The following is a 27,885-nucleotide window of genomic DNA, read 5'->3' as shown; positions in this document are numbered from 1 at the left end:
GGAGTAGACAGAGAGCAGGACCTGGCTGCGGACGGGAGGAGGTGGGAGAGGCTCTGGCTGGGTGCAGGGAACTGCCTGCCTGTCCCGGGTTTGAATCCTGGCTCCACCACTTGTGCCTGTGTGACCTCAGGCAAGTTACTTCCTCTATCCGGTCCTCTGTTTCCTCCTCCAAAATGAAATAGAGACATTTTATTTATTTTTGCCTCGTGAGGCCTGTGCCAGGGTCTGCGTGGATCCCCCGGGGGCAGGTCTGGACTCAGCGCACGACAGGCGCTCAACAAACATCTGTTGCCTGGCTCCGCAGAGGTGGCAGCCTCGCTGCCGTGGACCCCCTGGGCCCTAGCTGCAACTGAGACCCAGAGTTGGGGGTGCAGGGAAGAAATGTCGCTGCAGGGGAGCTGGGAGCCGCTCCAGGGCCCGGTTCCCAGGACTCACAGCTGCATCCTCCTGGGGGGGCCGCAGCTGGCCCTGCTGTCCCACCCACTGGCAGCCAGAAGACTCCTGTGTGTCCCGCCAGCTAGCTCAGTCCCACGGAAATCGAGGCTGGACCGGGGGGGTGGGGGTGGGGCGTCCACCTAGAGCCTGCCTCAAACCTCACCCCAAAGATTTATCTACAACCTTGGCTCAGATTCAGCCCTTCTGGGGTGCAGGAATCTGCACTTTTTAAAGGGCTCCCAGGTGATTCTGATGTGGAAAGTTCCCTGGGCCGCACTTTGAGAAACATGCTTCTGCCCAAAGTCCTATTACCCAGGTGGGTAAACTGAGTCCCAGAAGGAGCAAAGGGCCGGTCCAGAACCACGTGGTCGGTCAGTTTTGCCTTTTGGCGCCCAGGGCTCTGTCCGTCAGTATCTCTATGTCTCCCCCTCGGACTCTTAACTTCTTCCTTCTCTTCCCCCTGCCGGCGCCCCCCAGCCCGCCGCACCCCCGCATCCGGCCTGGTCCGGATTCCGGAGGAATCCCCCTTTGAGACGCCTGGCCCCACCCAGGCCCCGCCCCTTTCCCCGCCTACCGCGGTGATCTTCTCCCATTGGTCTCTTCGTACGTCGCCCGCGCTGCCATTGGGTGAGCCGAGGCACTCGGCCCGCCTACCCCCGCCCGGCCCCTCTCTGGTTCTTTCCGGGTGGGTGGGGGACGGGGTGGGGGCGGAGCCTTTGAGGGGCGGGGCGATTGGGAGGGCGGGGCCGAGCGCCCCGCCCCGCCCCGCCCCGCCCCGGCCCGGGCGCTAGTCCCCGCGCCGCAGCTGGACAGGTCCCGACCGGCGGACACACGGACGGCCCCGGACACAGGTGAGCGGTGGTGCTGGGCTCCCCCATCTCACCGCGTCTCGGGAGCCACTGGGCCACCCTCTGTCTTTCCCTCCCCTCATGCCCGGGTCCACCCAGTCTGTTTTCCTGCCTCAGTTTCCCTCTGTGTCTCTGTCACTCTCTCGCTGTATGGGCTAGGGGGACACAGACTGGGTCCGAACTGCTCCTGCTTGGGTGGGGCGGTGCTCGGAGACTGGCTCCCGTTCCTCCACGTGGACTCTGGTGGACTCTGCCCCTTTAACAGAGCAGGGCGGCAGGTGCCTGGGCCAGATCCCAGAATGGGGGGGGGGGGCGGTTCCAGGTGGCGGGCAGCCCTGCCACCGGTGTGGAGGTGGGAGCATGTGTGGCTGCTATCTAGTCCGGGAGGCAGGGAGAGCCGGGGCCAGGCCCACCCAGACCCAGCGAGGCCCCGAGTGGCCGGAAGCCACAGTCTCAGTGTTGGAGCTGTCAGCTGGGACCACTGCTGTGGCAGGTGATCTGACCCAGACCTGTGGCCTCCTGGCCTTTGTCTGAAGTCTAACCGGGCCCATTTCCTGGGAAGGTAAACTGAGGCCCACAAGGGAGGTAGCGCTTGGTCAGAGAGGCCAGGACTGAGGCAGGACCGAATCTGCTCCCACTTTGATCCGACATCCGTCAGCACCTCCTCTGTGGTGTGTGTGGCGGGGTGGGAGGAGGGGCTGTACACAGCTGTTACTTCTTGAGCCTGTCCCAGCTCAGCGGGGGCGGCGAGTGCCCCGGGAGGGGTGAAAGCAGTTCAGCCCAGTGGTTGGGGAGCTCAGATACACCTGGGCTCGAGTTCTGCCAACCGCTGTGGCACCTCAAACAAGTGACTCTTCTGAGCCTCAGTTTCCCTATCTGTAAATGGGAGGGAATATAACTCCCTGGGTTGAGGGCTGGGGGGATTAAATGCAGGAATGTGGACACTGGTATCACCTCCCCTCATCCCTCTGCTGGGCCACGAGAGTGTCCTCCTGTTCCTCCAACACTCCAGGCACGGGCCTGCCTCGGGGCCTTTGCACAGACTGCGCGCTCCCACACCGCGGCAGCCCTGCAGGCGCCAACTTTAAAACATAACAAGCCGCCTAGATGGGCCGGGCCACAGACCTGCACAGGCAAGAGAGGGGTGGAGGAGGGGTTGGCCCAGGGACGCGGTACCTATGGAAACGGTGAACAAAGAGCTGTCCCCGGCCACACACACACCTGGGCTGGGCTTCTCCCACTTGGCTGCCCAGGTGGATTGGGAACTGGGCAGAGGCTGGGGCAGCCTGGGATGCCGGAGCTGGGTGAGTGCCTGGACTCCCAGGGGGTGTGGGAGGGGCTCGAGCCCGGCTCTGATTTGGGGGGGCCAGGGAGTCCCTAAGCGAACAGAACAGACTAGTCAGGCAGGCGCCAATTGGAGGCCCCGTGGTGTCCCCCTCCCGCTGTGTGGCTGGTCAGGTGCCCGCTGAACCCCAGTTTCCTCACCTCACTTTCCCCAGGAGTCAGCCGTCCTGGGCGAGGGGCCTTTTGGTTGCTTGATACTTCGATGTGGTGGGTTCAGGAGGCCTCAGTGTTCCTGTCTGTCAAATGGGCCCGAGAGAGGGTGCCTTGAGGACAAAACTCCAGCCGTTGCAGGGAAATGGCCCCGCCCAGAGAGAGGTGGACTCTAAATGATGACTCATACCTGCCCAGGTGCGGCCCCAGGTACAGCAGACGGGCAGGTGGGGGCCGGGAGAGGGGTAGGATGGGCCCAGTTTCACCGAGGGCCCGCCCCCTCCCCGCATCCCCCCGACAGACGCCCTCCCTAGAACCCACCCGCCTGAGCATTCCCGAAGACACCCCTGGCAGGGTTCTAGGTGGTGAGAAGTCACTTTGGGTCACCTTTAGGGGCTGCATCCACACTCCTGCCAGGTCATCCCCACCTTCTCGCTGTCCAAAATCTTTTGCTTGGGCCGAGAGCCAGGGCCTCTCCTGGCCTCTGTAGAGTGGAGGACCGGGGGCTCCCAACACCCATTTTTGGTCCCCGAGCCCCCTCTTCTGTGGAAATCTGACACAGCTGGAAAAGTTCCAGCTCCCAGGACAACCCAGCTGGTGGCCAGAGTCTGCCCATCCTCAGGGTGCTCCCTGAGGGCTGCGGGGAACCCAGTTTGAGAACCACAGGTGACACCACACCTTGGGCTAGCAGATTGCCCTCCAAAACTAAAATGGTCACTGACTTTTTTGAGGCCTGACTCATGTCATCATAAAAGGCTTGACGCCGCAGGAGCCCTGGAGTTGGCAGTGGGCAGTGTCGGAATGAGGACAGTGGGGGCTTTGGCCGTGGTCGGCGGAGTCGGGAGAGACGGAGCGGCCGGCGTGGCCCTGCCAAGCGCAGCCATCAATTATTGACACCCTTTGTGTGGGGCATGAAGAATTCATGGGACGGGGGCAGGGCCGCCAGGGACCCGTGGCATACCCGGAGCCAGCTCATGGGAGCGACTTGCCGCGCTCCCGGGAATTTTGCCATTGGGTGGTTAAACACAGCCATCATTTAAGATGACAGAATAGAAACTTACAGTTGAATGATGTTTAAAAATGCAGGTATGGACTTACTCAGCCATAAAAAGGCATGAAGTAGTGAGTGATTCATCCTCTACCGCGTGGAGGGACCCTGAGGACATCGTGCTCAGTGAGAGACGCCAGACACAGAGGGACACACAGTGTGTGACTCTGTTTATAGGAAATGTCCAGAATAGGCCTCATGTCTGGCGTGGGAAGCGTAAGTCGTGAATCAACAGGCTGATACAATTAATTGTCAAAAATAAACAAGGTAATTAGAAAATTAGCCAGGCATCGTGGCATGCACCTGTGGTCCCAGCTACTTGGGAGGCTGAGGCAGGAGGATCACTCGAGCCCAGGAGTTGGAGGCTGCAGTGAGCTGTGATGACGCCACTGCACTCCAGCGTGGCAGACAGAGTGAGACCCTGTCTCTTAAAGAAAATAAAATAGAAAAGGGATGAAATGGAGCTGCCTGGGTCAGGGAGAGCCTCTCGGAGCAGGGCCCTTCTGCAGGGGAAGATGCTCCGTCTGGAACAAGCCTGAGGCTCGAGGTCAGTGTCAGTGGCAGTTTACAGGGGCCTCTGGGAGCTGGAGTGTCCAAATTGGGGACAGGGACAAGGTTCAGAGTCCAAAAGATGAAGTGGCGTTGGCAGTGGGCAAAAGTGTGAGGTGTGGTCCAGGGTCAGGTGTTCAGGGGAAGAATGTGTGGACAGGACAGCGGTTGACAGAGCCAGGGAGTCCACGCCTGGACACCCATTTTACAGATTGAAAAGCTGTCCCTGGGACTTGCCTGGGGTCACGGTGGGGAGAGCTCAGAACTGCGGGGGGAGTCTCCCCATTTGGGAGGACAGGCCTGTGGTTGGGGCTCTGGACAGGGCTGAGGCTTCCTCACTGTTCCTCCAACCGCACCTGACACGGTCCTGCCTCAGGGCCTTTGCACGGCTGTTACCTCTGCCTGGAGCCCTCCCGGAGACCTTGTCATTCCTCCCGGAGACTTTATCATTCCAGTCCCAGCTCTGACCCTCACCCGTCCCACCAAGGCCCTTATCCCTGTCCCTGAAATAAACCTGTTTATTTATGTTTTCTGGTATCTGGCATGACCTCTTTGTGGCAGAGGGACAATCTCTCTTAGGGGGCCGTTTTAGAAATTTACAGGGCTTCTTATTTTCTGCTTGTGATAAAAGCAGGATGTTCAGGCATTTGGGGCCAGGGACACAGGGGCATCTAGTCACACTCGGGGCAGCTCCAGGGCCCCCACAGCTTGCAAAGGTCCCCCCAGAAACAAGCAATGATGATTGGGGTGTTTTTGCACAGTTTTAAAATTCAATGAATATTCCTGGAGTGCGACTCCCGAGAAACTGAATGAGACGGAGCTCTGTTTTCCCGGGAATTTATAGCTGTGCGTTCACTGAGATGCGTCTTCAAGGACAGCTGGGCTTGAGCTTTTAAGGAAGGAAATTCTTTCTTTAATGAAATGTGTACAGAGTCCCCACTGTGTGCCTGGCAACGTGGAAGTGGTTTACAAATATCAATTTGTGTCACCCATTTCTTTTTTGTTCGTATTACAGTTGGGGCCAAATCCTGATTTTTAATTTATTAAATGTATTTATCCTTTAAATTTTTTTTAAAAATGTATTTATTTTATCTTTTTTTTTTTTTTTTTTTTTGTCCTTTTGAGACAAAGTCTTGCTCTGTTGCCTGGGCTAGAGTGCCATGGTGTCAGCCTAGCTCACAGCAACCCCCAATTCAAGCGATCCTCCTGCCTGAGCCTCCTGAGTAGCTGGGACTACAGGTGTGCGCCACCATGCCCGGCTAATTTTTCTATTTTTGGTAGAGATGGGGGTCTCACTATGTTGCCCAGGCTGGTCTCAAACTCCTGGCCTCCAGTGATCCTCCTGCCTTGGCCTCCCAAAGTGCTGGGATTACAGGTGTGAGCCACCGCGCCCGGCCAAAATTCACTGTTTTAGTGTACAGTTCAGTGGTTCACAAGGTTATGTGACCATCACCACTAATTCCAGAACATTCCATTAGTGCAAAAAGAAACCCCATTCCCATTAACCATCACTTTCCATTATCCCTTCTTTCCAGCCCCTGAAACCACTAATCTACTTTCGGTCACTTTGGCTTTGCCTCCTGGGGACGTATCCTCACACCACGCCTGGTCCTCTGTGATACGCTGAGCGTAACGTCCTCGAGGCGCATCTGCCTGGTGGCCTGTGGCACAGCTTCTGTCCTTTTACGGCTGAGGGATATTCCAGTGTCTGGACGGAGCACATTTCGTTTATCCGTTTGCCCTCGGCGGACGCTTGCGCTGCCCCGGGCGCCGGCTGCCGTGAGTTCAGCTGCTCTCTGTAAACATCCGTGTGCGAGTTGTCACGTGGATGTGTGTTTCATTTCTCCCTAGATCCCCAGGGGTGGCCTCGCTGGGTCACACGGTGACTCTGTGTTTAACTGTTCGAGCAGTCGGCAGACTGTTTCCCCCTGCTGCGGCGCCGGGTCACTCTCCGCCAGTGGCCTGTGGGGCTTCCAAGCCCCCGCATCCTCGGCGACACTTGCTGTCGTCTGTCTTTATGATCCTGGCCGTCCTCGGGGGCAGGCAGGGCCACCTCATTGTGGGTTTGGTTTGCGTTTCCCTAATGGCGCAGAACATGGGGCATCGTTCCATGTGCTTATTGGCCATTTGTATATCATTTTTGGGGAAATGTTATTTTTTTATTGGGCTATAATTCACACACCATAAAATTTACCATTTTAAAGCATAAAATTGGCGGGTTCTCAGTGTCTTCGCAGAGCCGTACAGCCAGCTAGTTCAATGACCTTTGACATCTGCACAGACCCAGATCAAAACACATAACATGAGGCCGGGCGCGGCGGCTCACGCCTGTGATCCCAGCACTCTGGGAGGCCGAGGTGGGAGGATCGCTTGAGGCCCGGAGTTTGAGACCAGCCTGAGAAAGAGTGAGACCCTGTCTCTACTAAAAAAATTAAAAAAAAAAAAAAAAAAAGAAATCACGGAACATTCCAGACTCCCTCCCTTCTACTCTCCCTCAGATGGTGATCTGTTAATCTGATTTTTTTTTTTTTTTTTTGAGACAGGGTCTTGCTCTGTCACCCAGGCTGGAGTGCAGTGGCGTCATCATAGCTCACTATAACCTTGAATTCCTGGGCTCAAATGATCCTCCCACCTCAGCCTCTTGAAGAGCTGGGACTACAGGTGTGCATGCCACCACCACGCCTGGCTAATTTTACAAATTTTTTAGAGATGGGGGCTTGCTATGTTGCCCAGGCTGGTCTCTCGAACGCCTGGGCTCAACAAGTGATCCTCCTGCCTCAGCCTCCCAGGTAGCTGGAGTCCCTTTTGATTATCACTGTATCCCTGGTACACAGTTGTTGCTCCATAAATGCTCTTGGCTGGGCTGCATTGAGGGTTTAGGCCCTGAAGCTTCGGCAGGCTGGTTCTGCTTGTGACTACATTTGTCGGGCAAGAACCAGCGACCCTGGGCATCTAGACCTTGGGCCTCGGGGCAGTCCCCGGGAAGGCCCCTGCCCGGGAAGGGCTGACGTGGCAGCCACACAGACTCCTGCAGGAAGGAAGGCCCGGGTTTATTTTGGTCCCTGGCCTGTCCCCCTGAGACCCCAGTCATCTCCCTGTCTGGCTGCTGGCTGGGGGAGTTTCTGGCAGAACAATGGGCAGATGGGGGTGGGGGGCCCGTGCAGCTGGCCGCCTGGCCCAGGTGTCCGCAGGTCTGGGGGCTGCCCTGATGTCTAGGAGTGTGGAGGCCACAGCTGCCCGGCCCCCGCCCCTTTTCCTGCTGGCCTTGCAGGGCTGGGAGCCCAGGCCCTTCCTACCGCCTGTAAACAGGCCCCTCCTGAGCCAGCTTGTGCAGCCTCGGGACTTGCAGAGGGGAAAGACCCAGGCTCCAGGGCCACTGGGCTCCTGGGGCTGGGCCTTCTACTCTCTGAGCCTCAGTTTGCTCATCTGTTAACTGGGGAGGCTGGACCCGGGGGCTTGGGATTCCCCTCTCGGTTCTGATGTTTGTAGACATGACGTCTCTCGTGTATTCGACACACGTGTGTGGACACCTGCTGTAGACCAAGCCCTGGGCTGGCGCTGGAGACACGGTGTGAACGGTGTAGACACGGCCTCTGCCTGCACGTCGGGCAAGGGAGACGGGCACAGGAACCAAGGCAATCAGGGCGGCCAGGGAGGAGGCCCAGGGGGCCGTGGGAGCAACGGGACACTGGGTCCTGCCTGGAGCATCCAGGAAGGCTTCCAGGAGGAGGTGGTGGTGATGTTGAAAATTGAGGGGTGGGCAGGGATTTGCCAAATGAGTAATGGGAGGTGTCCAGGCAAAGGGAACAGAATGGATCGTTCTAGAAAAACTGGTGGGGGAGCCTTGGCGGGGGGGATGGCTGGTGGCTTTTTTGTCTCACAGAGAACGTCACAGAGATAGAAGTAGGTCTGCGTATTCGGGGAGCTGAGGCAAGCGCTCGAATGGTGGAATTCCAGGATGTGGACTCCAGCCTCTTGCCCAGGGGTCACTCTCAGCCTGGGGGGCACTGGGGTTGGCCACAAGCTTCTGGCACAGGACAAAGTTGCTTCTGATCCTCCCCATTTTACAGATGGGGAAACTGAGGCACATGGTGGTTATGTTGCTGGGAGCAGGCTTTAAATATCGGGGTTGGTTCTGTCATGGGGAGACAGCTCCCAGCCCTCCAAGACCCCAGCATGGGGGATCAGCAGTTGCTGTGTTGCTGTGTGGCCTTGGAGAAGTGGCTCAGCGTCTCTGAGCCTTTGTGTTCTTGTCTACAAAACGGGCAGCCAGCCCAGTGCCTGGCGGGAATGACGAACAGGCACAGGGCACTGGCTTGGGGCCTGCCACGTGGCGCTGAGTCAACAGGACCCCTGTTCTGGCCCAGGCCTGTGCAGAGGCCGGGTCTCGTGACCAGGGCGGGGGTCAGGGGAGGCCCCTCCGGTAATTCCCGTGCCCGCCCTGACCTCTGAGGGCAGCCGAGCGCTGGGGCCTGAGCTCTCACAAAGACAGGCTTTGTGGGGTCGTCAGGGGTGGGTGGGTACCCACGTGACCTTCGAGGCCTCGGCTGGGCGGGGTGGGAGTGGGTGCTGACCAGGGCCTGGGGCAGCGGGACAGAGCCAGGGCGGGTCTCAGGCCGTCCCCTCTCCCCCGGCTCTTCCAGCCTGTCCTCCTTCACGCAGCAGATGTTTCTGGAGCCTCCAAGGACACAGGGGATAAGGAACCAGATCCGTTCCCTCCCCGTGGCCGGGGAAGCAAAGCAGTGATGGGGGACGCTGGGGGCACCATGTGGCTCAGAGGAGGTGCCTCACTGGCTGGCTTGGGAGTGCAGGGATGGCTTCCGGGAGGAAGTGGTGTCCAGGCTAAGCTAAGTAGTATGAATATGCAAGGAGAGAAGGCAGGGGTTTGGGGACCAGGGTATTGAGGGGTGTATAGGAGTCTACCAGGGAAGAGGCAGAGACTTGGGAGCCAAAGTGTGGGAGGTATAGGACTTCACTAGGGAAGAGGCAGGGGCTTGGGGGCCAGGGCTTTGGGTGATATATAGGAGTTCACCAGGGACGAGGCCTTGGGAGTCCGGGTACTGAGGGTCCACCAGGGAAGAGTCAAGGGCCCAAGGGAGGTGTGGGGCTTGGTTCTAGAAGCCACAGGAACTGTGGGCTGGTTCTGAGCAGGGAAGGGTTACGCACAGTGCTGCAATTTAGGAAAATTCTGGAGCTGCTTGGAAGGAGGTGGTTGGAGGGGGAGGCTGCAGAGCTTGGGAAGTCTGGCAGACTGCAGTGGCAGGAAGATGTGACAGATGGGCAGAGGCACTGGTCACTGTCCCGAGAGCTGGCCTGCCCTTTACCTCGGCCACCTCCCCGGCCCCTCCCTGGACAGGAGCTGTTGCAAGGTAGTGTTTCCGTGTTGGAGGAGTCACTGGCGTAACCCGTTCCCAGAAACCCCACAGACGTCGCCCACAGCCCAGGCTGCTGCCCCCGGGGCTCACTCAGGGCCTAAGGCCTCGGGGACATTTGCTGTAGACCCTGCAGGGGCAGCGAGGCCAGGGGCATCGGTCATAGTAACTGGGTGCCTCCAACCGGAACGCCCAAGGCCTGGGGCTCAGGACCCCATCTCACAGAGCTGTGGGATGAGGGTGGAGCCAGACTTAGGGGGATGGAACCCCGGTCACGATTGCCCTGGCCCCTTCTCAACTCACAGCAAAGATGCAGTGGGTTTGGGGGGCTGGTGTCAGGCCCCACAAATACTGGAATTCAGAAGGCCCTGCCTAGGTTGGGGTGTAGCTCAGTGGTTGAGCATTTGACTGCAGACAGCCCTGATCAGATTTCACCATTACACATTCATTCCTTTGACTTAACACACCTTATTTTTTTTTTTAAGAAACAAATTCTCTTTAAGTCCCTTAGGGTCTGTTGGGTTTTATCTCTTTGGTGTGAATGCCATTTTCCCATAAGCCTTTCCTACGTAGGCATCTTGCCTGTTTGGGCGCTCTGAGATACGACGTTGGCGTGTGCCCAGTTTCACAGGTTGGGAAGACAGTGGCAGCACAGGAAAGTGGCGGGAAGGGGGGAGGATGGCTGCAGGGGCCGTGGACACTGACGATGGGTCTGTCTCTCCCCCGGCAGGGCCGATGGACACCTTCAGCACCAAGAGCCTGGCCCTCCAGGCCCAGAAGAAGCTCCTGAGCAAGATGCCGTCCAAGGCGGTGGCGGCCGTGCTCATCGACGACACGAGCGGCGAGGTGCTGGACGAGCTGTACCGCGCCACCAAGGAGTTCACGCGCAGCCGCAAGGAGGCCCAGAAGGTGCTCAAGAACCTGGTCAAGGTGGCCGTGAAGCTGGGCCTGCTGCTGCGCGGGGGCCAGCTGGGCGCGGAGGAGCTGGCGCTGCTGCAGCGCTTCCGTCACCGCGCGCGCCGCCTGGCCATGACCGCCGTCAGCTTCCACCAGGTGGACTTCACCTTCGACCGGCGCGTGCTGGCCGCCGGCCTGCTCGAGTGCCGGGACCTGCTGCACCAGGCCGTGGGCCCGCACCTCACGGCCAAGTCCCACGGCCGCATCAACCACGTCTTCGGCCACCTGGCAGACTGCGACTTCCTGGCCGCGCTCTACGGGCCCGCGGAGCCCTACCGCTCCCACCTGTGCAGGATCTGCGAGGGCCTGGGCAGGATGCTGGACGAGGGCAGCCTGTGACCCCCGGGCCGCCCGCCTGCTGTGGGGGCGGAGTGGGGGGGCTCTTAAAACTCTCTTCTCCCAGCTGGACTCTGGCCAAGCGACCCTGGACGGGTGACCCATCCGCTTTAGGAGAACACTGAACCATCTGTACCGGCCGTTTCAAAGGACACCGTCGCCTCTCCTCTCCCCAGCCCTGGTCTGATGGGGGGAAAAATTCGGTCCACTGCCTCTTCAGGGCCACCTGCCACTCCTGTCTGCGTGCCGTGAGCCAGGCTGGCCCCGTGTCACTAGATGTCAGCCAAAGGCCGGCGTGTCCCACTTAACCATGTTGCCTGGGCTTTTACTCCTTCAAACAAGGTCAGGAGAAAGGGGCGAACTGTGGCCCCCACAAAACCTACTTGATCACATCCTAACCCCTAAAATCTTCTTTGGGAAAAGGGTCACTGCAGATGTAATTAGCTCCGATGATGTCATTCCGGAGTAGGCGGGCCCTGAGCCAATGGCTGGGGTCCTTAGAAAAGGGACATTTGGATGCAGACGCACACGCAGGGAGAATGGCAGTGATGACAGAGCAGAGACTGGGGCGACACTTCCACAAGCCAGAGAACGTCAGGGACGCGGCCCCCATCAGACGCCGGGGAGAGGCCTGGGACGGAACCAGCCCGCCCACACCTTGATCTTGGACTTCCGGCCTCCACAACTGAGTGAGAAGAAATACTTAAGCCCCCGAGTCCGCGGGACTCTGTCCCGGCGGCCCCAGTCAGAGAAGATTCCGGGGGGATGCCGGTGAGTTTGGCTGGAAACACACGCAGCCCCGACTCGGGAAGTGTGACTGGGTCAAACCCAGCGACTCCCACGTGGAAGGGGACGGAGCGTGCCCCCCACTCAGGGGTGAGGGCAAAACCATCAGAGACGCACGTACACTTCCGATTTTATAAGCCATCGGCCTTGGGAATCACGTACGTTTGAAAACGATGATTTCCTGTTCGGAAAACCAACAACCAACCAACCGACCGTGTCGTTCCCATGAGCAAAGCTGGACAAGTCTTCCTGCATTTGGAGATCCGCGGGAGATGCAGCAGTTCTCAACTCTGGGCGTGTGGCCGTGTTCAGGAGGGTGACGTGGGGCACCTGCCGGGGAGGGGACGCGGTTCCACAGCCCTTTTGTAGAGCCAGGTCTGTGGAGGGCAGCGGTTGTGCCGGGCGCCCTGCGGCCCGTGTTGGGCGAGGAGGGAGGTTCGCTCGGCCCCATCCAGGATTTGAGACATTTGGAATTAGCCGCCAACATTAAAAAAAACGAGGAAATTACAGGTACCAGCCTGGATTTGGAGTTTCTCCTGAAAGCTTGCCGGCTCCAAAGGCCTGTTCACCCGGGAGCCAGCGGCTCCTGCCCCAGCCCCGCCCCTCAAAGGCAACCTTCTCCTCCGACCTCGGCAACGTTCGAGAATGAACCACATTCTGATTTTCCTGAGAAGACCCCGGGCCCTTGGCCGTTCGGCCTGCATAGATCCATGTGCCTAATTGTACCTGCTCCGGGCTGGGCGCGCATCCTGTCTGGACTCTTTCATACGCTTGAGGTTTAATTAAACAAACCAGAGAGCAGCACAGAACTATTTAAATAAACTCGCACACCTTCCATTTGCGTGGTGTGGGGCCGGTGATTAAATTGCCTGGTGCAGTCTGACAGCTTTTTCTCGGCTGTGACCGGGGCTCTGGCCTTTTAAACCGAGGGTTCGCGTCAGTGTCACGCGTCCGCGGCCCCTGTTGACAAGTTCGATTTCCGCCCCGCCGGGTGCTGGGATGGCAGAACAGGAGGCTGCAGAGTGTGGCTCCCGCACGCCCGGGTGAAGGACGGCTGCGGCCCTCGTCACGGCCAGAGATTGCAGGCCAGGGGGGCTCTGTCTCTGAGTTCCCATGAAAGCTACATTAAGATGCGCGTGCACGCCAGGCGCGGTGGCTCACACCTGGGATCCCAGCACTGCGGGAGGGCCGCGCAAACCCAGGAGCTCCAGAAAGCCTGGGCAACATAGTGAGATCCTGTGTCTAAAAAAATTTAAATTTAGCTGTGAGTGGTGGCACGTGCTGTAGTCCCAGCACTGCGGGAGGCCGAGGCAGGAGTTCAAGATTGGCCTAGGCAACATAGCAGGACCCCATCTCTAAAAAAAAAATTTAAAAATTAGCTGTGCGTGGTGGTGTGGGCCTCTAGTCCCAGTTACTTGGGAGACTGAGGCAGGAGGATCACTTGAGCCCAGGAGTTGGAGGCTGCAGTGAGCTGTGATGATGCCACTGCACTCCAGCCTGGGGACAGAGCAAGACCTTGAATTTGAAAACAGAAAGATGCTTATTATACACACCCACGCTGGGGCAAGTGGGAGGCTTGTCTGTGGCCCCAGATGCCCTGCTGTGGGCAGGCACACCTGCCCTGCATCCTGTCGCATCGCCGATGTCAGCCAGGGCTTCGGACGCAATGGGTGAGTCTGGCCTGACCAGCAAAGGATCCCTCCCTCGGCCAGTCCGCCCACGTGCAGGTTCAAGTGTTCTCCGCACACGAGGCCGTGGGCAGTGCTGCCCCGTCCACCTCTCGGGCCCTGTGCAGGGGCAAAGCCGACAGCGGGAAAGGCTCCGGCCCTGGGAGGGGTCCCTAGGACACGGCTGGTCACTGTGCCCCCCAGACCTCAGAGCCCCACTGTTCTTGGTCTGGGGCCCTCCCTGTGGGCGCAGGTGTCAGGAACTTCGTCACACGGCGGCTCAGAATGCACACTGGGAAGTCAAGGCTGGCTGAGTATCTTGGGGCCCCAGGGCCCCCTCTGATCACTCTGGTTTCTGGGAACAGTCATTCTCTGAGCTCCTGCACTACTCACCCTGAAGGAGCGTCTATGCCAGGGACAGTGGCGGGGACAGCAGGGCAGGGGCCTCACTCCGTTTCTTCTAGAGGCGTGACCTCGGGCAGGAGCCCTCAGCCTCTTTCTCCTCTGGAAAGTTGGGGGGCAGCAGTGCCACCTCCCAGGGCTGGCGTGAGGGAGGGTCCGGCAAGTGAGAGGTCCGGAGAGGTCCTGGTCCGTCCCCACACCAGTTCCCAGTGGCAGCCCCAGTGCACGGCCAGGCGGGCTGGAGTGAAGACTGGAGTGAAGACGCGGTGGGAGGTCAGGCTGAAGGTCAAAATCCCAGGCCCGCCTCCGGGAGACCAGCGGGGAGTGGCTGGGGCATTTGGGGGTTTCCGTTACTTATTCTGGTTTGCTCGTGGGTGTTGTTTTCTGAAGTCACCGTGCTGCAATACGGCTTCCAAAAGCTAACCCCAACCAACTGCCGGCTGGGGGAGCGCAGTCTGCCCTGGAGCAGCTGCCCCCTGCCGGGGCGCTGGCGGGGGAGGCGGCCACAGGGATGCGCTCGTGGGGACCCCGGCTCGGTGAGCACAAGTGGCCGGTCCGCAGGTTCAGGGACGGCCACCTCGGGTCCAGCCTGGAGAGGCCACGTGCCCCGGGCGAGGGAGCCTCAGCCTCTTCCGACAGGGAATGGAAGTGGGGGCTGCAGCCCGAGCCCCGCCCGACACGCCCAGCCGGGAGGGCCCAGTCTGTGTGGTGGGTTTTCAATCATCTTTTTTATTTAAATATGAAAAAAACCTTTCATTTCTTCCCAGTTCATGTGAAAGGAGGCCCCTGGGTACACGGTGCAAAAACAGTCCCAGAGGCTCACAGAGGGCGGCCGGCCGGGGTCGGAGGGGAGCACGGTCCGAGTCCGGCAGAGCACGCAGGGCGCGGAGCCGGGGAGGGGTGGGACAGCCCGGCAGGGCGAGCCCCTCTGGACAGGGCGGCGTCGGCCTGGGCTGAAATCCGGGAGTCCCCCCTAGAAAACCAGTAATGGGCACCCCCTCAGGCCCCTGGGCTCCTTCAGTGGAGATGACGAAGCGCCACCCTCAACGGGGCTGCGGGTCACAGCTCGGTGCGGGACGCCTTGGCCACGATCACCAGCTTGGACAGCTCGGCCTTGAATGCGCCAGGCCTGTGGGCCACTGCGGGGAAGAAACACATGGTTGGGCCCCCTCAGTCCACGACTCCGCAGGGCCCTGGGATGTGGGGTGGGGCCTGTGGGAGAGGCCGGGCAGGGATGGGGAGCAGTCCCTAAAGTGGACGCCCACGTGGAAAGGCCCCAGGCACCGAATGTCTTGTGGGTGAGGGACAGAGGAAAGGTGGCACGGAGGGTGAGAGTCTGGTGGAGCTGACCTCGCGGGTGGGCAGCGGAAAGAGCCCTGGTCACTTGTGCCACATGGAGAGTGGGTGGGGGGAGGGGTGCAGACAGAGCCCGGGGTGGGGAGGACCCAGGCTGAGCAGGATGGGGGTGGGGCCAGGCTGTCACCTCCTGCTCAGCACGGTGCACCTGTCCAAGGCCCACGGGACACCCCTCCAGCAGGGTCAGGGACCCTGGCTTGCTCCTCCATCCCCAAGTCTCCCGGCCCTACCCGGCCGCTCTCCCGTCTCCCACCCTTGCCCCGACTCTGCGCTTTCTGCCCCTCTTTCTGCTTAGCGCTGCCCTGTGTGGCTGAACGTGGCTCAGACATGGCTCGGAACGTGGCGGGGACTCCCCTCAGCACTGTGCGGCCCCGACCTCGAAGCCACCCTGATGCTTTCTGCTTCCAAGCTGCTTCTAGTCACCGGGCAGGACAGCTGGGGTGCAGGTGTTTGCTGTCCCCACCCGCCTCTGCAGCTCACCCGCTAAACGCCCTTAAGGACACAGGGCTCTGGGCATGAACTTTCTTGCTCTTAGATCTCTAACAGCAGTTAGCAAAGCGTGACCCACCACCTGCTTTTGTACGGCTCCTACACCAAGGGTGGCTTGTACATTTTTAAATAGCTTTTTTTTTTTTTTAAAGAGAGGGGTCTCGCTATGTTGCCCAGGCTGGACTTGAACTCTTGGGCTCAAGCGCTCCTCCCTCCTAAGCTTCCTAAGCAAGCTGGGACTACAGGTGCAGGGGGAATAAAAGCTTAAAGATAAAATCAAAGAAATACAGTATTTTGTGCTATGGGAAATTTATCTGAAATTCACGTTTTAGTGTTCATAAAGTGCTACTGGCACGGGGCTACACCTGTTCACGGACGTGCTGTCTACGGCTGCTTTGTGCTACAACAGTGGACTTGAGTTGCTTAAAAAAGAGCCCGTATGCCCCACACAGCTGAGAACGTTCACCTGTGGCTCCTGGCAGAGCCAGTTTGAGGACGGCCGCCTGGCCTATCATCTCCAGGACCCTCGTGGGGACACAATCTCCACCTCCAAACTCCCGCCACATCGCCCCCTGACGGGGATGCTGCCACCGCCCTCCTGCCACTTGCTCTGCTCTGTGCCCGCAACCCAGGTTTCCATACCTGCTGTTTTGGTGACTTCAAACTCCTCGTTTTTCAGGGGAACATCACTTTCTCTTTCAAAGGCAGCTTTAGACTGAATGGGAACAGGTGGAAACTTTACTTAGAGCCATCTCATTGGTTGAGAAGAGGATTCAGTTTGCTTCCCAGAGAAGTGGAGACTAAAGCCACGCGCTTTTTACTAGAGAGACTTTTCTAAGCCCATAAAAGAGAAGCCAGTAGCAGCGGGTTGGTGCCCCTACCCAAGAGCCCGTCAACTGGCTTAAAACCTCAGGCCCCACCGCAGATCCCAGGAGGACAGTATCTGACCTGATCTTTCTCCTTTCAGTTAATAATTTATGGAAATAATATAAGCATTGCAGCCCCTTAACTGTCATTTAAAAAAATCAGGATGGCTGGACCTCTTATCTAAATGGTAAAAGGAAAAAAACCATCAGAATTGTGTTTTTTTCTTTTTCAAATTAGCCAAAAGAATAGTGGTTTTCCTGTTTTCTTTCTTTGAGACAGGGTCTCACTCTGTCACCCAGGCTGGAGTGTAGTGGCGTCATCACAGCTCACTGCAGCCTCAACCTCCAACTCCTGGGCTCAAGTGATCCTCCTGCCTCAGCCTCCCGAGTAGCTGGGACTACAGGTGCCACCAACACACCTGGCTGATTTTTACATTTTTCTGTAGAGCCCAGTTCTCGCTATGTTACTCAGGCTGGTCTCAAACTCTTGGCCTCAAACGATCCTCCTGCTTCAGCCTCCCAAAGCGCCAGGATTACCAGCAGGAGTCTCGGCGCCGGGCTGGGATAGTCAGTTTGATGCATCAACCCAGCAAGGCTGAAGCCCCGATTCTCCAAGCAAACGCTTGCAGGGGTGGCTCTGAAGGTATCTTGTAGCTGTAGTTAAAGCCCGTGGTCAGGTGACCTCAAGGAAAGGAGGAAACTATTTTGGGAGATCTGGGATATCCGGATTCGATCAGTTGGAGGCCTCCAGGCAGAGCGAGGCTTCCCTGAGGAAGACGTATCATATTCACAGTTCCTGGGCTGGGGCTGTAGATGCCCGCCCTGCCTGGCCGTGCCCCCGTGGTGCAGGCCCGTTCCCAGCGATCGGTCTCCTAACACCCATCTCCTGCTGGCCCTGCTTCTCTGGTTGAGGCTGGATGGATAGGAGTCATTTCCACAGTGTTTCTGACCCAAATGCAGAAGGGGGGTCTCTGCAGTGTGGTCAGCTGGGCCCCCCATGGTGGGGGCGGCTCCTTCCTGCGCCAGGCACCAGCTCTGGCACTGCCAGGGCCAAGAAGTGGAGGTTTGCTGGCCGAGGGGCACCGCGTCCTATTTGCCACCAGCGAGCCGCACCGCCTGCCCCTGCAGGTCCGCTTTGGCCCCTGCTGTCCCTGCCCACGTCCCTGGGGCTGAGCACCCAGGACGGCAGGATGGGGTCCCCTCACCCCCTGGCTCCCTGGTGGCTTTGGCAGAAGACAGGCAGGGGGGCAGGGGTGTCAGGAGAGGGAGGCCACGGTGTCCATTTCCTGCTCCGCCCACTGGGTCACTCGGGGTCAGCTGGGTCCCCCTCGGGACACCAGACGCACCCTCCCTCGGAGCCTGTAGACCTGGGAGGCCTGTGCGGTGGGCACCACACTCCTCCAAGTTACAAAACCTCCCTCTGGGGTCCAGTGTCCCCTCTCCTCCCTGCCCCCACGGTCTGGAAGGTGCCGTCTCAGGGCAGGACATCCCGGCAGCCGCTCCAGCACGACAGCCTCCCCCCAGCAGAGCTACTCACATAGGCCATGGCGTACTCGATCTCGGCGCCCTGCACCTCGGCCTTGAACTGGGTGAAGTACAGGTAGGACTTGCCCTGGGGTCTGCAAAGCAAGGGCGGGCCGGGGTCAGGCCGGGGCTGGGGGCCTGGAGCCCGGCTGGGCCGGCGGGGGTGGGGCTGCCTCTCTGCATGGAGCCGCTCCCCAGCATCCCTGCTCTGGGCCTGACGGGTCCGCTCAGCCTCACGCCCTCCTTCCTCCGTGCTGGAATGTTCCCCCGGCTGGTTACTACGTACAGGCCTCTTTCCCCTGTGGGCTGTGAGCTGTGTCCGTCCCTGCCTGCTGTCGCCATCCCAGGTCTGCAGTGGGGCGGGGGCAACACGTGGCCAGCAGAGGCCCCCCACCCCGGAGGGTGAGCAGTACAGGAGTTAACTAGGAAGTGGGGGAAAGAGCTCTGCCCAGGTCCCCAAAAGGGTGCAAATGGCAGCTTTTAAGGAACTGGAGAGGTGGAAGGCGCCAGAAGGTGACAGCAGGGGCCTGAGATGGGGTGGTGAGGCTGCAGGGGCAGGGGAGCGGCCGTTTCTGTGGGTGTCCTGGCTGGGAGCATCCCGGGAGCCCCCAGATCATTCTCCAAGCCCCAGCAGCTGCCCCCAGGCCCAGTCATTGGGGGCCAGGCCCACGCAGGCCAAGCGGGTGGCCCTGGGGTCAGCAGGTCTCCGGGGCTGAGCGTGTCCTTGGGGAGCCTCCAGGTGGGGCAGGTAAGAGGACTCAGGCTCAGGCAGAGCCCACCCCAGTCCCGGCCTGTGTCTGCGCCCACCCGGGTGCCGCTAGGGAGCCGGTGCGCACACGCCCTATGCCAGGCTGTGCTCTGCAGACAGGCGAGCGCGGACCGTGGGCTGCCCTGTGACGAGGGCGGCCGGGCTCAGAGGGCCCCTCTCGGACCCCTGGCTCCTTGCTCTCTCTGGGCCGGGAAGTGGCACCAACAGGGTCCCCTGGGGCCTTTGCCTGCCTGTGACATGGAGTGGGCGAGAACCACTCCCCAAACCACTAGGGAAACACCTGCAGATGGCAAGGCATCCAGCAGGAGACCGTGCGACGACGCCCACACGCAGTGCCACATCACTGCCCGCCCTTTAATTAAACGCCGCCACTCGCTGCCCTCTTATCGTCTCTGCTGTGTTAATCTGCGCCCCCTGTTGACCCCTGGCCACTGAGGACTATGCCCTGACTTCTGTTGAGGTCCCTCCCGAGTGCCTGCGCTGTCGGGCACAACATAAACACCCCAGGAACAAGCATCACTTGGGCCGACACATTCGAGGGCTGCGAGGACCCCCGGAGACGGGACGGGATTCCTGAACTCCGTGACCCTCTGCCCCGCGGGACGCACCATTCCCTCGGCAAGCTGCGCTGGAGGTGGGAGGACAAGGAGACGACCAGAGCGGGGCAGGCACTGCACTCGGGAACCTGACTGAGGAGCCGAGGGGCAGGCCCCAGGGTGGGCACCTCCTCCTCGCACGAGACCCCCCACCCAGACCACACCTCGGTGGACTTCGGAGGGGGCCGAGGGCCCGAGCTTGTGTGCAGTTGCCGTGGGCTGTGTGTGTTTGGGCATTTCGGGGATGGGGGGGCCCAGCTTCTGTCCCATTCCCGGGGGTCTGCGACCCACACAAGGTTACAAACCATCGGTCTTGTCCTTCAGAGAGAACATTCTAGTGGAAGAACCGCCTGAGGGAAAACAGGAACTGAGTGATTTACGGAGGACGCTGCAGTCCCCGCACGCATGTGGTTCCATTGCTATGAAATGTCCAGGACAGGCAGGTCCACAGGGACGGGACGTGGATTCGTGGTGACAGGGGCTGGGGGTTTGGGGAGATGGAGAGCGATGGGTAACGGGGGCGGGGTTTCCTTTTGGGGTGTAGGAAAGCTCTGGAACGCGATAGGTGGTGTCGTACGGCCCTCTGAGTGCGCTAACTACCACTCAACTGTACACTTCAAAAAGCTGTATTTTATGGGAATTTTATCTCGATTTAAAAAAATTGCCCCCAAAAGCCCTTTGGTGACTTTGTGCCGCCCTCAGGGCCCTCCCTGGCCCCTTCCCCTGGTGCTCCAGCCCCTTGCTGGGCACACGTTCCCCGGGGCCCTTGGCCTCACCCTCAACGCGCTTCCTTGGGGGGCACTCCTGACCCTGGTCCCCTGGCACAGTGTGGCGGCCCCTCCTGCCTGCACTTCCTGAGTCCGCACGCTGCCCTGTGTCCCCCTCCAGGGGTGCAGGGACCTGTCTGTCTGTCCTCTTCCCCTTTCCCCACCTGGAGCGGGCGACACCACAGCAGCCCGGCCGTCCCCTCCCCAGTCCGCGCTCACCTCCAGATGGTGCAGGTGAAGTGCTGGTGGTCCTCGCTGGTCCCCAGGCTCATCTGCCACTGCTGGGGAGAGAAGACAAGCTTGGGTCAGCCCAGGACACACGGGCGCTCTGGGAGAGTTCCGGCTTTGCCTCCAGTCCTGCAGAGCTGGCGGTGCCTCTCCTGGGCCCCCCGGCTCAGGGACCGGCCACCAACCCCCCTGCCCTGCCCCCTCTGTGGCCTGCAGTTGGGTGTCTGTTTGTGCTCAGGGGACTCACCAGTCCCACGTCCTCACCTTCAAATGTGGAGCCTCTCCTGGAAACCGCCCCAACCGGCTCCCAAGTGTAGGGGGAGCTGAACGGCTCTTCAATACATGAAAAGATGTCCAGTTTCACGTATTAAAAAGGATCGCAACTGAACTACGGCGAGAGCTTTCTCTGTGAGGTCAGAGGGGCAAAAGCCCCCCGCTGGCTGAAACACCAAGTGGGGAGGGCGGGGGGTACTGGGGCCCTCCCACGTCCCACAGTTACAGCCCAAATGGAAAATGCAGACCCAAGGATCGGGAGGAGGGAGGGTTGGCCCCATGTCCACGTCAATGTCCCGCTGTGATGGTGACTAGCGTCTTGAGGGTGTCACCCCCGGGGAACCTGGGTCAAGGGTGCTTGGGACCTCTCTGCGTGATTTTTAACAACTGAACGTGAATATATAACGATCCCAAAACAGAAAGTTTAACTTAAGGAATAACAGACATTGGAGACCCGGAGGGGCGGGAAGGTGGCGGGGCTGAGAAATCCCTTCATGGGTACAATGTACACTCTCGGCTTGATGGATACAGTTTTTCCAGACTTCGCCACTGAGAGGAAGCACTGCAGATAGGATACAAAAAAATCCCCAGGATACAGTGTTGCATAAAATAACAAAGCTGAGCAGAACAGTGAGTTATCCTGCTTAAGTAAACAAAGAAGGGAAAACAAAACAAAATATGCTTTTATCATTTGACCCAGGAATTGCGCTCCTAGGTATTAACCCAAAGGAGCTGAAAACCTGCGCACGGATATTTATAGCAGCTTTATTCATAATCACCAAAAGCTGGAAACATCCAAGGTGTCTTTCCGGAGGGGAGTGGACAAATAAACGGTGGGGCATCGAGACAGTAGAATGTTCCTCAGCGCTTAAGGGAAATGAGCCGTCAGGCCACGGGAAGACAGGGAGGAACCTTGAATGCATACTGCTTAGTGAAGGAAGCCAGTCTGGAAGAGCCACACACTGTACGATGCCAACTACAGGACATTCTGGAAAAGGCAAAACTGTGGGGACAGTAAAAGATCAGTGGCTGCCTGGGTTGGGGGGAGGGAGGGAGGGACAGGCGGGCACAGGGGAGGTTTAGGGCAGGGGAACTGCTCTGAGTGATGCTATGATGGTGCAGACACGTCCCTGCACATTTGTCCAAACCCACAGAGTGTTACGACACCAAGAGTGAACCCTGATTTAGACTATGGACCCTGGGTGAGGATGACGTGTCCATGCAGGTTCATCGATTGCAACCAATGCCCCGCTCCGTGGGGGGAGCTGACAGCGGGAATGCTACCTTTGGTGTGTGCGGGGGAGGTAGCAGGTATGTGGGAACCCTGTGCTTTCTGCACAATTTTGCTGTGAACCTACAACTGCTCTAAAATATAAAGCCTATTAATAAAAAAATAAAAAAGACAATATATTCATGCTTGCTTCTATGAACAAAAAGAAGTCCTTGAACAAGACCAAGATTTTTCTTTTTTTTAAGAGACAGGATCTCACTGTCGCCCTGGCTGGAGTGCAGTGGCATCATGATAGCTCACTGCAACTCAAACTCCTGGGCTCAACTGATCCTCCCGCCTCAGCCTCCCTAGCAGCTTGATTAGCGGCGTGTGCCACCACATCTGAATTTTTGTATATTTTTTAGAGACAGAGGTCTCACTGTATTGCCCAGGCTGGTCTCGAACTCCAGGCCCCAAGTGATGCTCCCACCTTGGCCTCCCAAAGTGCTGGGATTACAGGTATGAGCCACCGTGCCTGGCCCAGAACACAAGATTTTAATAATCACAGTTACATGGAGGGTGCTACAAACCTTCTAATACTTAAACATTATTTTTGAACGATGTGAGGTTTAAAATTAAATTTAAAAAAATTAAAATTTTAAAACGGTTCCAAAACACATTGCTACCAGTTTATTCCGATTTTCACGGGCCTCCGAAAACCTGGCCACATGGAAATGGAAAACCCACTGTAGTGTTCTCGGCTGCCCCAGGCAATTTTTTGGTCGTGCTAATAAAAGGAGTTTACAGGCCTCCCCCAAGAGTAGTAATGGACTCTGATTGTTGGGATTCCTGGTTTAATGTGGGAGCTTTTTCATTAATAGAAACAAGGCCATTTTGATGTTAATTATAATGGGAGTAAATGGTCACTTAGTTGCATTCTGCCTGGGAGCACAAATGTGGTCACCAATTATACTCCAATGACAAGGACAAGGGACAGCTACAGGGGATACCTGCCAACTCAACATATTTTTTTTTAATTGAGAAACACCTGTCCATGGCTCCAGGGCCTCTGAGCACCAGAAACAGCTTTATCCAGTGAGCTATATCTGGGAAGGTTTCCCACTGCTCTTAAAGGGTTCCTGAACACGGGTCAAATATTTAAACATTTTTAAAAAAAATTATGCATGCAAACAAATTTAAAAGCCAGAGTTTTTTTTGTTTTGTTTTGTTTTTGAGACAGAGTCTCACTCTGTTGCCCAGGGTAGAGTGCCCTGGCGTCAGCATAGCTCACAGCAACCTTAAACTGCAGGCGTGTGCCACCACGCCCAACTAATTTTTCTATTTTTTGTAGAGACGGGGTCTTGCTCTTGCTCAGGCTGGTCTCAAACTCCTGGCCTCAAGTGATCCTCTTTCCTCGGCCTCCCAAAGTGCTAGAATTACAGGCATGGGCCACCACTCCTGGCCCTGATATATTTTTTATTAGTTGTTGGTGACACTGGACATTTCCTGGTCCCTGGCAGTCAGGGATCTGCCCTTTGGGGACATTCTAACATCTCTTAGCTGTGGGAGCTGGGGCCGCACCCAGCCTCTGGGCCCCAAGTCCTCGAGTGTGAAATGGGGAGACGAGCAGCACAGCGTCTGCCCCTGGGGTTGGGGTGAGGATAAAATGTGTACCTGGCTCTGCACAGTGTAGGGCACCCAAGAAACCCCATGTCAGCGGTGTGACTGTGATTTTATTGTCCAAAGAATCAGTTATCTACAGAAAGAGCCTGCTTTGGGGCTGAAGTGTGGCAGAGGGCGAGTGCAGACCAGCCCTGGCGCTCCTGGGGGACTGTCATCAGGGAGAATGTTCCAACACTTGGCACTGTCCCACAGGGGGATGGAAGGTTTGGAGAATGGTGAGGCCTGGCGGTGTTGAAGGAAAAGTGAACAATGACAGGATGCCCACTGCCCCGGGAGCCAGGGAGAAGATCACACAAGGGGAGGTGACATTCCACAGCAGAGCTATGACCCCTGGCACTTCTGGGAGGGAGGTTGCTGAGTGTTTGCTACATTTTATTAAAATATGGAAGCTGGGAATTGCAATGGGCTCAATGTTCCTGTCCCCTTAAAATTCATACGTTGAAACCTAATCCCAGTCTCATGGGTTTAGGAGGTGGGGCCTTGGGAAGGTGATGAGGTCATGGGGGCAGGGCCCGCACGCTGGGATTACTGACCTTATGAAAGGGACCCCAGAGAGCTCTACTGCCCTCTTTCTGCCATGTGAAGTCACAGCGAGAAGGCGGCCATCCCCAACCAGGAAGCCAGCCCTCACCATACCCGACCCTGCTGGCACCCTCACCTCTGCCTCCAGAACTACAAGGAACAGACGTTTGTTGTTTAAGCCACCCAGCCTACAGTAATCTGTTACAGTGGCCCAAATGGACTGCGACTTTCATTTACAAAGTATACCTGAAATTTTTTTAAAAAGTGGATTTCATGGGCATCCCTGAGGGGGCAGCTGGCAATGTCTGGGGACAGTTTTGGTTGTCACAACTTGGGAGAAAGGGTGCTCCGGGCACGGGGTAGGTGGAGACCAGGGACGCTGCTCAGCACCTGCAGTGCCCAGGACAGCCCTCCCCAGAGAACGATCCGGCCCCAGTGTCCACAGTGCCAAGGAGGAGACGCTCAGGGCCTCAGAACCAGCCTGCACAGCTCTGAGAATGTCACTGGCAGTGTCAGGGCTATGAGTGGCATCTGCCGTTGGGGTTCCCACGCAGCTCCATCTCTAGACTACACTGTTGTGGGACTCGATGCCACGGAATGTTCTGCAGTTGGAGTAGCTACTAACATCTGGGTGTTAAGGAAGACAGCACTTTTAGGGATAGAAAAGGTGTTTTTCTTGATTTCATAGTGACAGCGTTGTTCTTTCTAATAATTCCAAGGAGAAGGTCTGTCTTGTGCTGCTTCTCAAACACTTGCCGCTCTTCTTCCAGATGAAAACCAAGCAGTAGTACCTAGCTAGAATTTAATACAAGTATTTCATTCACAGAGTACTTATTTGCCGCGGTGTAGTCCCAGCTGCATTTGTTTTCTGCTGCTGCGGTGTGTTCATTTACTGGGGCTGTTGGCCACAGATTTGGTGGCTAAAAACAGAAATTTATGCTCTCCTGGTTCCGAAGGCTGGCAGACCAAAATCAATGGTTCGGCAGGGCCACGATCCCTCTGAAGGCACTAGAAGAGCATCTGTCCTTGCCTCTCCCAGCCTCTGGTGGCTGCAGGTGTTCCTTGGCTGTAGCTGTAACACTCCAAGCTCTGCCTCCATCTTGGCATGGCTTTCTCCCTGTGTTTCCTTTTTTTGTAATTTTTTTAGTGGTGTCATCATAGCTCACTGCAGCCTCCAACTCCTGGGCTCAAGTGATCCTCCTGCCTCAGCCTCCTGAGTAGCTGGGACTACAAGCACATGCCACCATATCCAGCTAATTTTTTAACCTTTTGTAGAGACAGGGTCTCCCTCTGTTGCCCAGGCTGGTCTTGAACTCCCAGCCTCAAGTGATCCACCTCCCATGGCCTCCCAAAGTGCTGGGATTACAGGTGTGAGCCACCACGCCCAGCCTTTCCTTGTGTTTCTTCTCCTCTTCTATCATATAAAATTTCCTTTGTGTGTCTCTTATAAGGACACTTGTCACTGGATTTAGGGTCCACTTAGGTAATCCAGGATGATGTCTTCATCTCAAGATCCTTAACTACATCTGCAAAGACGCTTTTTCTAAATCTGGTCATATGCACAGGTTCTGGGGATGAGGATGTGGACATATCTTTTTGGGGGCCACCCTTCAACCCACTACACTGCATAACAAATTACCACCTACCCATTTAGTAGCTTAAAAATAATACCCATTTATGAGCTCACAGTTCTGAAGGCCCAGAGAATCCAGGTGTTGGCTGGCTTCTCATCTGGAGCTTGGGGTCCTCTTCCAAGCTCATGCGGTTGTGGCAGAATTCAGTTCCCCCAAGTTGTAGGACCGAACTGCTCACTTTCTTGCTGCCAGCCAGGGGCCGCTCTCAGCTCCTAGAGGCTGGTTGCACTCCTGGCCATGTGGTCCCCTCAAAGTCAGCCAATAGTGCTTGTGTTCTCACACTTCGAATCTTTGTTGCTTTTCTGCCACCAGATAGAAAAAACAGCAAGCAAGGAAACGGGGACCTCAGTCCTTCAACTGCAAAGAACTGAATTCTGCCAACCACTTGAAATTGCTTACAAGAGGATTCTTTCCCAGAGCCTCTCGCTAAGAGCCTGGCCCAGTGACACCTTGATCTCGGTTTTATGAAACACCCAGCTGAGCTGACCCGGACTTCTCACCTACAGAACTGTGAGACAATAAATGGGTGTTGTTTAAGCCACTAAGTTTGCGGTGATTTGTTAAACAGCATAGAAGACAAATACAACACCCCTAACAGAGGCTCATGGGAACAGCAGATTTACATCTCACGTCCTTCCTTTTGTCCAGACACTTGCTCCCTCTGTGGAGTAACAGCAGCAGAATCTGTGGTCACTATTTAACATGAGCACTTTCCCTTTTATTGGTTAAGGAGGAATAGTTGAATGAGTGTAAGTTGATGTACGTACGACCCAACTTCACTATCCGTTAGACAATGTCTCTGTATGACAACAGATACTGTCATAGTAAGCTATGTGGAATTTTGAACAACTCACCTCATTGGTCCCTCCTTGAGAAGCGTAAGTGAACTTACAAGTATACTTGTCCTAGAGAATGGAAGAGAAAAGAGGCTTGGTAGAAGGTAGTCTTAGGACATCTAGAGTCAAGACAATCCCTCTGGCTGGTGTCCCTGCAGGCCAGCCCTGCAAGGCCTCTAAGTCCCTTGCCTGCCTCCCTACTGTGGAGCTCCTGGGTCAGGACAGACAACCCACGTGGCTTCTGGGACACAAAGAACAGGAAGAGGGAGGTCACCCCCCCAACACCCACCCCTCTAGGAACATGGGCTTTGGAAGCAGTGACACCTGGGGACCCTGGACAAGTGAAAACCTTTCTGAGCCTGTATTTCCTCATCTGTAAAACGGGCCTGACATATAAAGAACTTAGCATCGTATCTGGCTACACGGAAGTACTCGACAAACAGCAACCACTGATACCGCTGTTACAGGCGGTGAAAGGGAAGTTGGGAGAGGAAGGGACTTTGCTGACAAGCTGGGGACAGAGCTGGGGTAAACCCAGGCCTGTTGCCTCCAGGTAAGGAGGGCCTGGCCTCACACCTTCCATGATGTGGGACCTCGTGCAAGGCAAGGAAAGAGCACTTCCTCCCTCGTCAGCGCTGCAGCGACTGACCCCTGGCAGGCGCAGGAAGCGGAAGTACCCCTCAGCCTCCCGTCGCTCTCCTCACTGCCCTCTCCCCACTTCTCGGGCTGCCAGGACACTCTGGGCAGGTGACAGGTGAGACAGGCGCTGAGGCTCGTGACCACACCCCCTCAACGTCGCCAGCCCCCAGGACGCCCCGCCTGCTATTAGTGCAGTGACGACCCCACCCCCACAGTGCCGCACCCCCTCCTCAGGCCTCGCCCCTTCTTCAGCCTCCCCGGACCACCGACCGGCACCATCCGTCGCTTCCGCTGCCCGGGGCGGCGGTGGCACTTACCCCCGGGCCCACGTTCTGGGAAAAGGAGTGCACGACGCCGCCGGGCCGCACGTCAAATGCCACCGTCGTGGGCTCGGACACTGCCTCCGCCGGCCTCAGCGCCACAGCCCCGAGGAGCAGCACGGCCCACAGGCTGGCGCCGCCGCCGTTGCTCCCTCCGCTGGGCGCCGCCATCTTGGAACAGGGTTTTCAGGGCAGGGGCGGGCGGAGGGGGCGCGGCGAGGGACACGTGGGGCGTGCGCCTGAGGCCACGTCGGCGTCGGCGGGGTGACGTCACCCGGC

General features: G+C 57.6%; 2 protein-coding genes across 5 annotated transcripts; one reads left to right on the top strand and one right to left on the bottom strand.

The window, feature by feature from the left end:
- The first annotated feature begins 1,226 nt into the window (after positions 1–1,226).
- TNFAIP8L1 (TNF alpha induced protein 8 like 1) lies at positions 1,227–13,986 on the top strand. Of its 4 annotated transcripts, none has more exons than XM_069497201.1 (3): positions 1,266–1,286; positions 2,783–2,975; positions 10,477–13,986. In XM_069497201.1, exons 2-3 carry the CDS (start codon positions 2,954–2,956, stop codon positions 11,040–11,042), a joined length of 588 nt encoding a protein of 195 aa, XP_069353302.1. In that variant the 5' UTR covers positions 1,266–1,286; positions 2,783–2,953; the 3' UTR covers positions 11,043–13,986. The 4 variants fall into 4 exon arrangements, with proteins under 4 accessions (XP_069353312.1, XP_069353302.1, XP_069353293.1 ...); XM_069497192.1 differs by having other exon boundaries at positions 2,783–2,987; XM_069497211.1 differs by lacking the exon at positions 2,783–2,975 and having other exon boundaries at positions 1,227–1,286.
- A 525-nt stretch (positions 13,987–14,511) lies between these two features.
- MYDGF (myeloid derived growth factor) lies at positions 14,512–27,861 on the bottom strand. Its single transcript, XM_069480149.1, has 6 exons — positions 27,604–27,861; positions 26,666–26,716; positions 20,481–20,542; positions 18,143–18,224; positions 16,382–16,454; positions 14,512–15,033 (listed from the first exon to the last, which is right to left on the bottom strand). The coding sequence occupies exons 1-6, from the start codon at positions 27,775–27,777 to the stop codon at positions 14,954–14,956; spliced, it is 522 nt and encodes a 173-aa protein (XP_069336250.1). The 5' UTR covers positions 27,778–27,861; the 3' UTR covers positions 14,512–14,953.
- Between the last annotated feature and the right edge of the window lie 24 nt (positions 27,862–27,885).

The sequence above is a fragment of the Eulemur rufifrons genome, chromosome 2 (assembly GCF_041146395.1).
Source record: "Eulemur rufifrons isolate Redbay chromosome 2, OSU_ERuf_1, whole genome shotgun sequence".
Taxonomy (NCBI): domain Eukaryota; kingdom Metazoa; phylum Chordata; class Mammalia; order Primates; family Lemuridae; genus Eulemur; species Eulemur rufifrons.
The sequence above is the reverse complement of the archived record's forward strand: the minus strand, read 5'-3'. Positions and strand labels throughout refer to the sequence as shown.